Source organism: Panthera uncia, chromosome B4, assembly GCF_023721935.1.
Source record: "Panthera uncia isolate 11264 chromosome B4, Puncia_PCG_1.0, whole genome shotgun sequence".
Lineage (NCBI taxonomy): Eukaryota > Metazoa > Chordata > Mammalia > Carnivora > Felidae > Panthera > Panthera uncia.
The window spans coordinates 46942412-46958019 of NC_064809.1; the positions used below are offsets into that span (position 1 = coordinate 46942412).

Sequence of the window (15608 nt, forward strand, 5' to 3'; positions counted from 1 at the left end):
ATTGCCGGAGATCTTAGCGTTTCTCCGCCCTGGTACCATAGAGAGGAACCAAGAACTCCCGGACCAGAGTCTTCTTCCGCTCCGAATTAACACCGAATTGGTTGACTGTCTGGTAAGAGCCCGCCCCCGTTGCGCAGAACCACGTTAATTGACACTTCTTTAGACCAATAGAAATAAGGAAAGCGAAGCCAGTGGGCTAGGTGATTGGCTGATGAGAAGACTACTTTCCCTCTAGGACCGAGACATTCTGACTTAATTTCCGGGGTCTCCGTCACGTTGGGTTGAACGGGACGATTCCAGTTAGCTGTTTTGCGGTGTTTCTTTTGGCCAGAATTGTATTAGTTTTTGGATTTTGGATTTTTTCGTGATGTAAGCGCGTGCTGTCTCTTTTGGTTGTGTCTGTTTGAGAGCGGGCCCCCAAATTGCACTTGGTACTGTGTTTGTTGCTCTTTGCTAGCGTCATGTCGGTCTGGAAATTTTATAGGCACACAGAGCATTTTGTAGATTTGAGCAAGTTAGTGCCCGTTTTAGAGTTCCAGATTGTTCACCTACGATAAATTAATCTACAGTAATCTACAATAAGTTTCTGAGGAGGAAATGTGGAGATACGTCTGCAATTTTAAATCTAGAAGTGGCGAGGTTGATTTATGTTGGCTCCTTTCCCTTTTGGTCTTTTCACCAGCTAGAAGTCCTTTATGATGTCACTATACCTATATACGGATTTTCACTTAGGTCTAGTCTTTCATCCTTCCCTGCTGTCTGCGGTTTGTCTGAGACTCCTCCCCCTTTCCCCTTAAAGGTAAGCTCAAATATTTAAAAATTTTACTTTTAAAAGACTCCCTTGGTTATTTCTGATTTTAATATCCCTTAATAGGAAAATATTTTAGATACAGTTCTTACTGTCAATTATTGTAAATACTCCAACATTGAAGGAGATACATACTAATTTTAGCAGAATATTTAAATGTGCACTTAAGCATTTAAGATCGGTTCCTTACCTAAACTACCCTTTGTTTTAGAAAATTTCCCGATTTGGTTTTGGACCGAATTTTGAGTCCCAGAAAGAGCATTAATAAGGTATTGTAGTTTAGAACTTGTAAGTTAGGTAATAAAAAAATAAGCTTTAATTTTGAATGTGAACAAATTTAGTTTGCAACTAAGTTTAAGAAGCAGTGACAGAAGAGAAAATGAGTACATTTTGAAACATAAAATTATTTCATCTAGCTTTTTAATTTTGGGGACATGATGAGATTTTAAAATCTCAAGACATTTCTTGTACTTTTATGCAAAAAATAAACTGTAACAAACACATTCTTGCATCAACAACTTATTAATAATTTTGTGAATAGAACCTAAGAGTCTCGATGGGTAGTTATTGGTGAAAAAACACTTGTGTCTGTAGAAATTAACTGAACCATTAGGCCTCATTAACCTCTGGATTTTTCTGAAATCAGGTAATTAATGAAATGGGCCACCTAACGTTTTATGTAGCAGAGGCAGCTTCCATTCTGATAGTATTGAAAATGAAATTTCATTTTTCTGAAAACTCAGGGTAATAAAAATTATGACTCTCCTTTAAATGACAAAGCGACAAATTCTTAAGAGAGTAACAGCTTCCTCCCCTGCATCCTAAGTGCATGTTATGTAAGTGTAGCTGGGGTTTGCATGTTTTCTTTTTAAATGTTCCAGAGGGTTCACACGTTCACATGAGGGATATTCAGTCATTACACCACAGTTGGTCAGGGTTGATTGCCATTATAGAAACAGAGCCTTTATCTTTTTAGTTTTAACTTTTATCTTTTAAAAAATCCATCCAGGTTATAGCGTGTGATTAGTAGAAGGTAAAGAACCATTGTGTTCTTTCATGATTGAATTGTTGCAAAACCATATTTCAGTCTCTTCCAGTTTATAGAAAATTGGATTTAAACTGATGAACAAAATTATGGTTGCATTTCTATTTCATTCAAAGGTCACAGTTTGTCTAGGCAGCAGTTACCAAGTACATCGCCTTAGAACTAAATGATGTCTGAAGCTAGTAGTAGAAACAAAAGTCAGTGTAAATTTTAAAGATTTGAGGAATTAGAAAAGGAAAAGGTAACCCTTACATCTGCTCTTCTACAATAGCATTAAACCTAATGTCGATCTGGTAGAGAGCAGTGTAAGAAGGTATCCTGGGATATAATTTTACCTCACAGGGTCTAGCACCAGCTGATTTAGGCATTCATTGTTGACACAAAACTCTAGAGGCATCTAGTTTCAACATCTCTAAACCATCTTGCCACGTTGTTAACTGTATTTATGTCCATGTTGGAAACTTACAGAAAATGAACCTAATCAAAGAAGCAGAACACTGTTGTTGAGAAGCAGAAGTGGCACAGTGGCTGTTTATTTCATTTGGTGTTTCACTATGTTGGTGACTTCGGTAATGGCATGATGATATTTTTCTGAAGCTGACTTGAATTCCACCAGATGCTTCTCATAACTTTTAATGGCTGCTTGAAGCTGTGTTTTCTCCACTGCTCCCAGGATAGCACGGAAAATCATATCTATGCCAAGGCCAAGAACAGCAACCCCTATACTACCAAGGAGAGAAGCACCAATTTGAGCTAACACGGTGACCAACTTGTTAATTATGCCAGTTGTGACATTTGAGCCCACAAGTTTGACAGCCACTGCACTGGCTGCAGAAGTAGCTTCTCCCAGGATGACTGAAATGACCTTTTGTACTATTGCAATTTTCTCTGTTTCCCTTTCTTTAATATCCTGAAGTTTTCTGTAAAGGGTTGGCTCTAGTTTATCTTTCAGTGCTTCATCAACCTTTTGCAATTCTTTTTGGATTTCCATCATGGCTTGGATGATGATATCACAGTTTTCCTTGATGGTCCCATCTCTTTTCATCTCAATGGAGGCCAGGCTGCACCGCAAGTGCATGTTTAAAACCCCAATGAGCTTATTGGTGGCGTTGAAGCTATCAGATAAGCAGTCAAGAAGCTGCTGGTGAAGACGGTTGACTTCTTGCCTTCTCCTTGGGTTATCTGGGTAGAGGAAGTCACTGTGAGCCATATTTCAAGTATAACTTCTGAAAAATAAAGTAGTAAATATTTACTAAAACTTTTGAAAAATAGCTGTTGTCTGCATACATTTGACCAGGAAATCTTATACTTTATGAATAGAAAAATAGCACTGTGCTGTCTAAGGAATTCCTCAGAAAATTCAACAGGTTCTTCAAAACAATTATTTTTATGAAACTTAGAGTCAGTGGATGGAAATGTGGGTAACAGAATGCAACCTGTTGGTGCATTAATTAGGGCACTAGCTTTTTGTGGTGGAGAGAAATCCTAGATAGGAAACATTTGGGTTTATCAAGTATCTTATTTGACAAATGTGATTATTTCCAAGTAATATTTAATAGCATTTGACATACTGTGTAGTTAGCCCTTGGTTTCCAGTGCTGCTTAATTTTCCCAAACCCTAGTCACCTACCAGATTGTTTTCTTTAATATTTGGAGTTAAGTTACTAGGGCCAGGAGAATAGTAAGATCTGAGTTTACAGGGCTATTAATATTTGATTTTGTTTGTATACTGTTACTTTAATTTATACTATTCAAGTCACTCTGTATGTCCTTACAGGCAATTATTTGGTCTCTAAACACAGGGGCCATCCAAAAGCAACACAGATATAACATTAGAATCTTTACACAAAATTTTCACGGTAAGAGCACATATTCAAAATTCTTTAGATTAAAATCTCCCTTGGGGAGAAAGTGTTCATGGTGCCGGACACAGTGTAGTTATGACTACCTCTGTAGTGTCCGTTTGCAAATCTCATAAGTTATTTAGACTGGTCTGTAGTGCACTTGTGCACTATTAAGTTTAGCTAGAGGGAGGGGCGCCTGGGTGGCTCAGTTGGTTGGGTAACCGATTTCGGCTCAGGTCATGATCTCACAGTTTGTGAGTTCGAGCCCCGCGTCAGGCTCTGTGCTGACAGCTCAGATCCTGAAGCCTATTTCAGATTCTGTGTCTCCCCCTCTCTCTACCCCTCCCCTGCTCACGCTCTGTGTCTCTCTGTCTTTCAATAATAAATGTTAAAAAAAACTAAAAAAAAAAAAAGATTAGCTAGAGGGATGCCTGGGTGCCTGGGTGCCTCAGCCGGTTAAACATCTTACTCTTCATTTCAGCGCAGGTCATGATCTCTGTGATATTGAGCCCTGTGTGGCCTCCACGCTGACAGCATGGGGCCTGCTTGGAATTCTCGCTCTCCTCTCTGCCTTTTCCCTGCTTTCTCGCTCTCTTTCTCTCTCTCTCTCTCTCTCAAAAAAAAAAAAAAAAAAAAAAAAAAAGCTAGCCTCAGTAAGAAGACAATACCATTTCGTGAAAGTAGTAAGGAATGAGTAGCAAGAACGCACCATCGAATAAATAAAATGAATCTGGTAGGAGCCTCCTTGTGTTTATACTTCTGGCTCAGGGTACTATGTAGAGAAAAAAGGAACAAGCATGTTCTGAGTTTATTTGGGTGAAAAAGTTTGAGTCCTGTAAGAACAATGTTACTCCATATGCATTTGAATAGGCTTAGTATGTGCTTGGCCAGTCTATTTTTAGTTTAAAATTCTCTTGGGAGAAAAGAGAAAATGAAATCTGTATGGGGTCTGGCACATTCTGTCTTGAGTAAACAACATCCTGAGGAATTCAGGCCCTATCTATTCTGGGACCATGGGTCTTGGCCTAGATATGAGGAACCTCACAAGCATAGAATGAAGGAATGAAGATACTTTTTTCTCAAGAAAATAAATATGAAAATAACCTACTCTCCAAGTCCTAAAGATATCATTTGAAAATGGAAAGGGGTACACTTTTTAAAAAACGGATAGGGAACATAATTATTTATGCTGTTAAATTTAGAAAAAAAATGTCTCAGTACCCCTGATAGCATAAATTATCATGGCAAAAAATTCATTTTTTAAAAAAGTCCATTGATTTATTTTGAGAGAGTAAGAGTGCAAGCGGGGGAGGAGCAGAGAGAAAGGAAGAGAAAGAATCCCAAGCAGACTCCATGCTGCCAGTACAGAGCTGGACGCAGGACTCGAACCCACAATTCTTGAGATCACGACCTGGGCCTAAATCAAGAGTTAGACCCTCAACCAATGGAGCCATCCAGGTGCCCTAGTCAGAAGTTCATGTTTATATTTGATTCAGATCCGGCACACCCATGTGTTACACAAATTGCCACAAAACTGTACTTAGAAAATGTCTCAAGTTCAATTAAAGAAATGGCTGAGGGTTTATTAAATACTCCCCAAACACACCATTGGGTTGCAAACTGCACTTCAATAACCACGAATCTGGACTTTGATTTCTCTTTTATCTTTTTGAAATTTTCCATTAAACTTGTTTCTTTTTTTGGCTCTGAGTTTTCAGATATTATCATGAAGTGAAAACTCCAGTTTCTGACTTTGAATTCAGAAGATCATCAACTACATTGCTATTCAGATATTTAGGTGAGAGGAGTCGTTCTTACCCTGAAAAAGCATAAAATATCTCTAGCATCTATCCTATGCCATTATCTGAAGGCATAGCTTCCAGAAAAGGTGTGTGGTCCTATGTATGTAAAGATAAACAAATGGAGAGATGAGTCTTCCTTCTGGGTGGGAGGGTGAATGCTTCCAAGTGGTCAGTTTCTTCCCAGTTAATTCACTGTGTTAGCACAACTTGATGAATGAATCATAAAGTAACAATCAGGATGTTGTTTACCTGAGGAGAATATGTACCAGATCCCACACAGATACAGAGGACTCCATTTTCTCTTTATTTTCTCCCAAGGGTTTAAACAAAACTAAATAGGTGAGGTTTCCTATTTTTCCAGGAAAAGTAATGATGGGAATTTTTCCTCCCTCAGTATTAAAACATTATGAAAACAATCAGTATTGTACGGGTATAAGAATAGATGAACTCCTAGAACAAAACAGTTCTGAAAACAGACCCTTTTATATATTTGATAAGTAATAAACATAGAATCTCAAGTTGATAGTAATTGAAATTATTATTCTATAAATGTTCCTGGCATAATAGACTAGTTTGGGGGGTTAAAAATTAATTTTAAAAAGTTAATGTAATATATGTAAAAAATTATAAAGTAGCTAGAAGAAAATGGATAATTTTCAGATGTTTATATGGAGGAGGACTTTATACACTTAAAGCCAAAGTAAAAAGTTACACAAAAATTTGATTAACAAGGATGACCATGTAAAAAGAACTAAAAGCAAACTGGGAAATGTGCAAGAAAAATGAAGTATGAATTTTCAAAGAGTGTTGTAATAAATAAGAAAAACAGTAGTAATCTAATAGCTAAATGAGCAAACAACTTTAAACAGGACAGTAAAAGAATAGTAGCTAATTAATTGATGAAAAAACTTAAATCTTACCTGAAAGACAGAGTATTTCAATTATATTTTCTTTCTTTTGTATACCCAAGGCGTTACACCTGCACTTTTATACCCTTCTTCCCAGTTTCCAGATATCAAGCTATAATTTTGTGCCAGTAAGAAGTTTGAATAAGAGACACCATGACTTGCTCAGAATTGTTTTTCAAATCTAATCAAAAATGACTTTTATTTTTTCTGAGTTGGGCTTACCTTTCTAGCTCCTTTTCTCTTGGGGAAGGGTGTTGAAAAGGTTCCTCTGGTACTGAATAAGTTCAAGATTATTTTTATCCCAACAGTGAGGTAAACACTAGAGAATTAGGTGGAGGAGAGGTAGGGTTTTAAGGTGAAACTAATGAATTATTTTTGGACACGTGAAATTTGAAGAAGCTGGTGAAGGAAGCAGTTTAATAATTCAGTGACAATTTATCTAATGGACTAGTACCTTACTATGTATACGAAAGCATGCTAGGCTCTATAAAGCACACAAAAATGAAAAGTACATGGTCCCTGCTTTTATGGCATTTCCAATCTAGTTAGGTAGTTAAGACATTTAAAAATACACGTGGAGTTGAAAGTAATGTGTCATTTGAAATTATAGGCTTGGCGCTTGACTTGTGCACATTCAAATTTTATTTTATTTTAATTTTTTTTTGCCAGTTTCTACAAATTATTTATTATATTTTTTTATTTCTATTTTGTTCTAAATATTTATTGTCAAGTTAGCTAACATACAGTGTGCTCTTATTTCAGGAGTAGGTTCCCATGATTCATCACTTACATGCAACCAGTGCTCATCCCAACAAGCGCCCTCCTCAATGCCCATCACCATTTTCCCCTCCCCTCCCCCCCCCCCCCCCCCATGGACCCTCAGTTTGTTCTCTGTATTTAAGAGTCTCCTATGGTTTGCCTCCCTCTCTGTTTGAAACTATTTTTTCCCCTTCCCTTCCCCCATGGTCTTCTGTTAAGTTTCTCAAGTTCCACATATGAGTGAAAACATATATCTGTCTTTCTCTGACTGACTTATTTCACTTAGCATAATACCTTCCAGTTCCATCCACGTTGCTGCAAATGGCAGGATTTCATTCTTTCTCACTGCCAAGTAGTATTCCATTGTGTATATAAACCACATCTTTATCACATTCAAATTTTGAACAACCGACAGGTTAATATATATTAACACTAGGGCCATATGGAAATATTCAGTCATCTAGGGAAGGTTAACAATTTGTACACTTTCAAACTTACTCTTAAATAAGTGTTTGATATTTAGAGGAGAGGTTGTAAACCACATGGAAAAACAGCTGGCAATATGCAGCATTTCTACTATTGCCCATGACAATTTAGCTTCGACTCTCAAATTGCTTACTTCACTCAGCAAAACAAAAGCCTTGCAATTACTTGGAGCCACTCTTCTTCTTCTTTTTTAAATCTTTATTTATTTTTGAGAGAGACAGAGTGAGACCGGGGGAGGGTCAGAGAGAGAGAGGGAGACACAGAATCTGAAGCAGGCCCCAGGCTCTGAGCTGTCAGCACAGAGCCTGATGCAGGGTTCGAACTCACAGACCATGAGATCATGACCTGAGATGAGGTCAGACACTTAACCGACAGAGCCATCCGGGTGCCTCCGAGCCACCCTTCTTGAAGATCATAGTGTTACTTAGGCATGCCTCAAGTGATGTCTTACCAACAATACACTTCACTTACCTAAGAAGAGTTCTGGGTCGTACACTTCTTCCTGTCTTTATTACAATTTCAGGGATAACCATTTATTTATTTATTTATTTATTTTTAGTTGTTTTTTTTTTTTAGTTTTTTTTTTTTTGTTTTTAACGTTTATTTTTGAGATGGAGAGAGAGCGCGCAAGTGGGGGAGAGACAGAGAAGAGAGCAAGACAGAAGATCTGAAACGCCTCTGCACTGGCAGCACAGAGCCCGATGTGGGGCTCAAACTCACGAATCATGCATGAGATGATGATCTGAGCCACACTCAACCGTCTTAGCCACCCGGGCGCCCCAGGGGTGACCTTTTAAATATTGACTTTAAAATTCAATCTTTTAAAAATCATTTCAAAGTCATTTTATAAAAGACATTTAAAGATTGGCACCTACAGGGAGCTAAGTGGTATACACTTCATCCAATTCTTACTTATTACCTGCACCTTTTGTGTGGTAAATGTGATTTTTACATTATTTGTTATCACATGATAGTGTTCCCTGTCAATGAAAAAAATTCACTTTATGCAGTTAACATCCACTTCTTAGCAGCAGAGTTTGTACTGTTATTTGAGTTATTTTATTGCTGTGGTTCATGAAATAGGTTCCAAAGATTCTGGGGCAGCCTGATAGAGAATTGCTGGCCAGCAGGCGGAGCTCGTGGTCTCGGGCATGCCTATTTTTCCAGAGCCTTTGCTGAAGCAGCTATGATTTCTTGTTGCTATATATGGACTGTGGGTGCATAAAATTTTATTTGATGACAGAGTTCTGTTGCTAAAAGGAAGTTTGGAAATCACAGGTATTTTTGTCTTGGGAAATTGGAATGTGAACAAAGACCAGCTTCAGTGGATTCTTACTGAAATTAACCTTGTCAATTTTGTTGAAATGAGAAGTCAACATTCAAGACAGAAGAGTGTATAAATGGTAGAAATATATTGATTGTATCTAAAAGTTAAGATTTATTTAGTGATACTATACAATTGTTTTAGTTTTTTTCAGGGAAGGAACCACCTTACAAAGTGAAAATGTATTGATTATCACATGTTCAAATAAAAAATTCTCAGGATACTTTTGTGAATAATAGTAGTTAAATGTCAAGTGTCACAGAAATTTAAAGAGGGAAATTATATTGAGGTGTTCAGAGGAAGCGTCACGGAGAAACACGTGATATGTGTTTTGACAGATGGTAGAATTATAATATGAAGAAATTAAAAGATTTGATAAAAAAGTATTTTAAAATATAAAGTCAATAGCATTGATATATAAACACTTTAAAATAGAAGAAGAAAAACATCCATTAACCTATCTTAATTTTTTTTTTTTTTGGTTATTCCTTTCTAAAGTTTGTTTAAAGGTGCAAGTAGTTTACAAAGTTGCAATAACAGTGTAAATAAAATTTTCATCTTATATTAATTTACCTAAACACTTCCCTTTATTTCTAGTTTTATAATCATTATATAAAATATTCCATAAGATATCTATCATAATTTAATAAATATCCAATTGTTTCCCTATCATAATATTCTTTAAAAAATTTTTTTAATGTTTATTTATTTTTGAGGCAGAGAGAGACAGCATGAACAGGGGAGGAGCAGAGAGAGAGGGAGACACAGAATCTGAAGCAGGCTTCAGGCTCTGAGCTGTCAGCACAGAGCCCAACGTGGGGCTTGAACTCACGGACCATGAGATCATGACCTGAGCCGAAGTCGGATGCTTAACCGACTGAGCCACCCAGGCACCCCCCCATCATAATATTCTAATGGACATTTTAATACACAGTTTTTCCCCTTTTCAATTACCTGGATTATTTCCTCAGGATAATTTCCAGAAGAATTCTATAATCCATGGGAAATAAAGTTTTTATTGCTTTTGATAAGTATTGCCAATTGCATTCCAAAAACTTTTACACTACCATCAAAAATAAATTTTTACAGCAGGACACTGTATGTTTCAAAGTCAAAGATGGTTCTGTTAAACATTGTTAATTTGGGGAGCATGCAGTTAAATTTCAAAAAGAGTTTTTGCTTTTGTAGAAATACATAGTGAATATGTTAATGATAAAATGATATGCTTGATCTCTGAGATTTGCTTCAAAATAATCTGGAAGGGAGAGTGGAGTAGGGTTACAGAGGATATAAAATCAACCTTGTTTTGATAATTTTTGAAGCTACATTATGGGTAAATGGGAGTTTATTTTTTTATTATCTCCACTTCTGTGTATGTTTGAACTTTTTCCATAATAACAATTAAAGAAAAAGATAACTTCTCAGCCTCTAATGTTTAGTCATTTGTGCTCTCTGAGGTTTTACATTTCTCCAGGCTGTTACTTTCTCACTATCCATTTTGGGTCCAGCGATCATGCAAGTTTCACTTATTTGGGAACATGGGAAGAGGGTATAGGTGAAGCCCGAAGCTTTTCGGAAGAAAATAACAGCTATTAACTCGTTCTGGGCCTCCTTCTGTACATCAAAACCATGGCCTTTAATTGAAAAAACAAAATCAGGGGTGCCTGGGTGTGTCGGTTAAGAGTACAACTTTGGCTTAGGTCATGATCTCACAGTTCGTGAGTTCAAGCCCTGCATCGGGCTCTGTGCTGACCACTCAGAGCCTGGAGCCTGCTTCAGATTCTGTGTCTTCCTCTCTCTCTGCCCCTCCCCGGCTCACGCTCTGTCTCTCAAAGATAAACAAACATTAAAAACAACAACAACAACAAAAACAAGAAGCTGATCATGGTGTGATGACACTGTTTTCCATGTGAGTTCTTCTAAAAAATATTTCTGACTAGGGAGAGGAGTATCAAGGAGTTATCAAATGCTCAGGTGAGACTCCTCTACTTATGTGCCTTAAGGAATTAAAAAAATTAGTAGACAATGTTTCTTGCCCTCAAGAAGATGACAGTCAATTTGGAGATAACACAGCAAATGCCAATGATATTTAAATGTAACATGAAGGAGCAGAAGCAGTATAAATTAAGTAGTAGTAGATTATATGTTTCTTCTTTTACAGATACTGAGTTGCTTATATTGGTGTTAAAGACAAGAGGAAATGTTACAATCCATGTAAACAGTACACATTCACATAGGTATCATTTCTTCTTTAATCCTAATAGTGATGTCTTTACTGCTTTATCTTCCCCTCTGATTTAATCAGTCATATGAGCTGTTACTTTTTTTTTTTTTTTTTTAATCTGGTGTCTTCAGAGAAATAATCACAAGGAAGCTGACATCAGATCCTCTTAAAACGAAGTTGTTTTGTGACTATATTATATTTATGGCTAGGATTCAAGACTGACATGTTGTTTCAGGAACCCTTTAATCCGGAGAAGCAGAATATTATATCAATACTAGTAGAAATATCCATATTGCTTACCTTGCTGTGTTCCTGAGTTCAGTAGCCCCAGCTTGTTTAGGAGTATTGCTGAAGGGCTTTTTCATCTGGTTTCATCCGGATGTTTCCGTGGAATGTGATGACTTGTAGCCTTTGCTAGTCTCTGCTGGGTCCCTCTGCCTGTCTGGTTTATAGACAATTTCTGCATTCTTTGTTCTCAGAATTCTTCTATTTCCTGTATAATATAAAGTCAGTGTATGTTAAGTAACATAATTAGAAAGACTAGTAAAGTAGTGAGCCAGTTAATTTTCTGTTCTTGAATGGACTTCATTGTTGAAGGGCTGTACAACTGAACTAATTCTATTCAGCAGAGAAGATGACTCTGATCGCAGCTCTCAGATTCTGAGATTCTGTCCTGTCCGCTATTCCAGACATCAAGCTTCCTTTAGCTTCTGTTGCATTTATACTTCCATCTGTTGCTGGTGGCTTTGTGTTCTCAAGAGATGTAAATCCAGATACCTGCAGCCAAATGTGATTTGTGTGTAGAAGTTCTGCTCTTTATCACTGTCTCTCATTGCGTTGGTGAATGTCTTGACAACAGAAAAGCCCAAAAGACCAACCTGACTCCTTTCCCTTAAAGCTTAGATCATGGGGTGCCTGGGTAACTCAGGCCATTAAGCATCTGACTTTAAAAAAATGCTTATTTATATTTGAGAGAGAGAGACAGACAGACAGATGGAGTGTGAGTGGGGCAGAAAGAGACAGAGACAGAATCTGAAGCAGGCTCCAGGCTCTGTGCGAGCTCTGAGCTGTCAGCACAGAGCCTTACACAGGGCTTGGACTCATGAGTGGTGAGATCATGACCTGAAGTCAGGTGCTTAACCGACTGAGCTACCCATGCACCCCAGTGTCTGACTATTGATTTCAGCTCAGGTCATGATCTCATGGTGACAAGAGATTGAGCTCTGCACGGGGCTCTGAGCTGAGTGTGGAGTCTCCCTAAGATTCTCTCTTTCCCTCTCCCTATGCCCCTCCCCCACTCATGTGTGCTCTCTCTCTCTCTCTCATTAAAAAAAAAAAAAAATGCTTTGATCAGAGTCTTCTATGCTTCTTCATCTAGATTCTGCCCTAATACCCACTGGTTCCTCTACAGCCAGCAGGGACACCTCAGATGCAGGAAAATCACTCAGTCCCCATATAACTTAATGGAAAAAACACAGGCTTAGAATTGGACCGTCCTGATTTTGTGTACCCCAAGTATCACTTCCTAGCTATGTAGCCCTGGGAAAGTTACTTAAGATTATTTTTTTTTTCATCAGTGTGATTTGAGTATTAGTTTGTAATTTATGGATTGTCATTATGTATTGAGTGAGATAATGCATGTATAATATGGCAAAAACTTATTAAATGGTGGCTATTCTTATTATATTAACAACACTAATTTCTGTTGCTATTGAGTGGGTAGAGGATATAGAACCAAATCCAACTAGAAAATGTGTAAAATGTAAAGATGCTGCTCTATAGTTTTAAAGAAGGATTAAGTGGGGTGTTATTTTACTTTTGTCCCAGTGGGTCATTTTGCACTTGACATATCCTAGGGCTTACCATGTACAGGCATGGGGGGAAAAAAGAGAAGAAAGATGTGTAGACAGTGTATTGAAAGTAAGTATGGATGGATAAGTACGATTTCAATAGGTGTGGAGGGGGAAGGAGTGGGAAGAGATAATGCAGGTGGAGGGAGTACTGTGAACAAAGGAGCTAACAAAGTATTGTAGAGCATTTCCAGGGAACAAAATTAATCCACTAGGCTGGTGGCACAGGATCTATATGAGAGCAGTGAAAGGAAGGCAAGTAGTGAAAAATTGAAGACAGTTTGTAGATGACCTCAAATGCCATTCCGGGAAACTATTTTATTCTCTAGGCAATACTGAATTATTGAAGGTTTTTTATTATGAGATAATATGAGGAGGTTTGGATTTCAGGAAGGTTACTTCATATAAAGTGCATTAGTGGGTATAGCCAATAACGTAACTCAGTGCCTACAGTAACTGGACAAAACATATGTACTGAAACACTTAGTGTAAGACAGTAGGGTGTAGAAGGTAAGTGTCTAGTTTAAAAACGACAGCTGTAGCTCCAGACGATTTTTCTAATTTATAACATGGGCTTAGTGCTGCCAGTTAATCTCATTTTTTTTCAATCATCAATAGCAATCCAGATTTCTATCTTTCAGTTTTTGAATTTAGCAATTGATATGCGTTTTGAAACTACTTTATGGTGGGTCAAACAAACCACATCTGCTGGTTGGACTCTGCCTGTGGATTGATGGTTTGTGACTCCGGGGCCAGTGTTCACAATCCTGTCTTTTTGTATCTCCTCTGGAATTCTACTTGTGAACGTTGGTTAGAGACATCAACACTCCTCTCTGAAGCAGAAGAGGAGGAATTGCAGTGAAGGTACAGAAACATTCGGAGGCGAGAGAGACTCTGATGGAGTTTGCATCAGATGGCCTTGATCTTCTTTGGAGTGTGGCACTCTACCTCCTTGGTCTGCTGTTATCCGCCTCTCAGAGCTATCTGAGAGTTACTTTATATGTTCTGTCCAGGATTTTTAGTTGTACTCAGTAGGAAAGATTGGATGGAGCGTGCTTGCTCTATCTTAACTGGAAGCAGAGCCCCTCTATGTAATTTGTAAGCTTTATACCATCTTCTCCACTAGATTAGATAGTTATTGAGGATAATCTCTGAGAATAATGCTACTCCATATATCAGTACATCTAATTGTGGATCTACCACACAATATTCAATACGAGATTTAAGTTCATTGAAGCACTCCTACTTTATATATTTATATATAGAAAATATAAATTTATATATAAAATATATATATTTATTTTAATTATTTTTGCTGTTTTTTAAATTAAAACACAGGATCGTTTCTGCTTTATAGCTTGGGTAGCTTTCCTACCCTTGACAGGAGTTACCTCCACATTTAGATTATACTTTCAGTCTCCCTGTGGTAGACAAATATAATTTTAGTTTTGATTCGGATTACTACTTTGTTTTGCAGTGCTGAAACATTTTTGTTGGAGAAATGTCTTCAGAATCAGAAAAGGATAGAGACAGGCTGGTTCAAGCTGCCCAAAAGTTCTTCTTTCATATGCAAGATCTTGCTTCCTTCACTAACATACTTATTGAATTGTTTAACTGCAGTATGAATACTCAGATCAACCACATGACTGTGAAAGAAGATGATAATGTTAAGGATGTCTTTGAACAAATGTTCAAAATTTTAAAGGAGATGCAATCTGTACTGGAGGCAAAGTATGACCAAATGCAAAAGGAACCTTTATGTTCCCAGATTGCAACAGCTGTTTGTTCCATAGTTGAGAAGAACACCAATGTAAAGGAGTTGCATCAGTCAGCTAAAGAAATGTTCAAAAATGTCCACACACCAGTCATTGTCTCTGTGCTGAATAGTAGTAACATCCTGGGGAGTTTAGAATCTTCTGTCTCACCCTTGATGAAATATCCCATCATGAATCTTCGGTTAAGTGACCTCTATAGAAAAGACACCAAGGAGCAATCAGATGCCATCACATCTGAGAAAAGCACAAGTCCAGGGCCACCCCAAATCAGTACAATAGACACCTTGAAGAAGTTGCAGGGTGCGCCGAAAAGTGAGCAAACCAAGAATACCATCAAGTCCACTGCAGATCAGCTGGAGCAAATTGTCAAAGCTTTGCTACCAATCTTAGAGGTCCTCCAAAAAGTCATAAGCACTATGGAAACCAAGACACCCGTGCCTAAGAAGACCAATGACCAGTAGGAGTGCTCATTTCTGTCAGAGAATCATTTTGAGTCCTGTGAAATTTTGGAGTATGTTCTAAGACCTTTCAGGCTAGAAATGTGTTATGTTGAGACATAAGTGCAAAGAGTAGTCACCCAACAGACCATTTACCTTGAATTTTGCTTTATTCAAATAAAAATAATCAAAGAAAGCCTGCTTGAAGTGGTAGTTACTAAAGATAACACTTTGTTCAGAAAAGCAAGGTAATGTATTATGTTTGAGGATGTTTCTAAACGTTACCTGTCATCTTAAAACAGTTAAAATAACCCCAAACTAATTTCCACCCTTAGTAATTTTTTTT

General features: G+C 37.5%; 2 protein-coding genes across 15 annotated transcripts; one reads left to right on the plus strand and one right to left on the minus strand.

The window, feature by feature from the left end:
- Positions 1-23: 23 nt before the first annotated feature.
- CB4H12orf60 (chromosome B4 C12orf60 homolog) lies at positions 24-15458 on the plus strand. Of its 14 annotated transcripts, none has more exons than XM_049625118.1 (4): positions 24-112; positions 1020-1077; positions 5409-5495; positions 14528-15458. In XM_049625118.1, exon 4 carries the CDS (start codon positions 14552-14554, stop codon positions 15284-15286), a length of 735 nt encoding a protein of 244 aa, XP_049481075.1. In that variant the 5' UTR covers positions 24-112; positions 1020-1077; positions 5409-5495; positions 14528-14551; the 3' UTR covers positions 15287-15458. The 14 variants fall into 14 exon arrangements, with proteins under 14 accessions (XP_049481075.1, XP_049481078.1, XP_049481079.1 ...); XM_049625121.1 differs by having other exon boundaries at positions 5416-5495; XM_049625111.1 differs by lacking the exon at positions 24-112 and adding an exon at positions 244-799.
- SMCO3 (single-pass membrane protein with coiled-coil domains 3) lies at positions 2386-3063 on the minus strand. The gene has a single exon (XM_049625124.1). The coding sequence runs from the start codon at positions 3061-3063 to the stop codon at positions 2386-2388; it is 678 nt and encodes a 225-aa protein (XP_049481081.1).
- Positions 15459-15608: the final 150 nt, after the last annotated feature.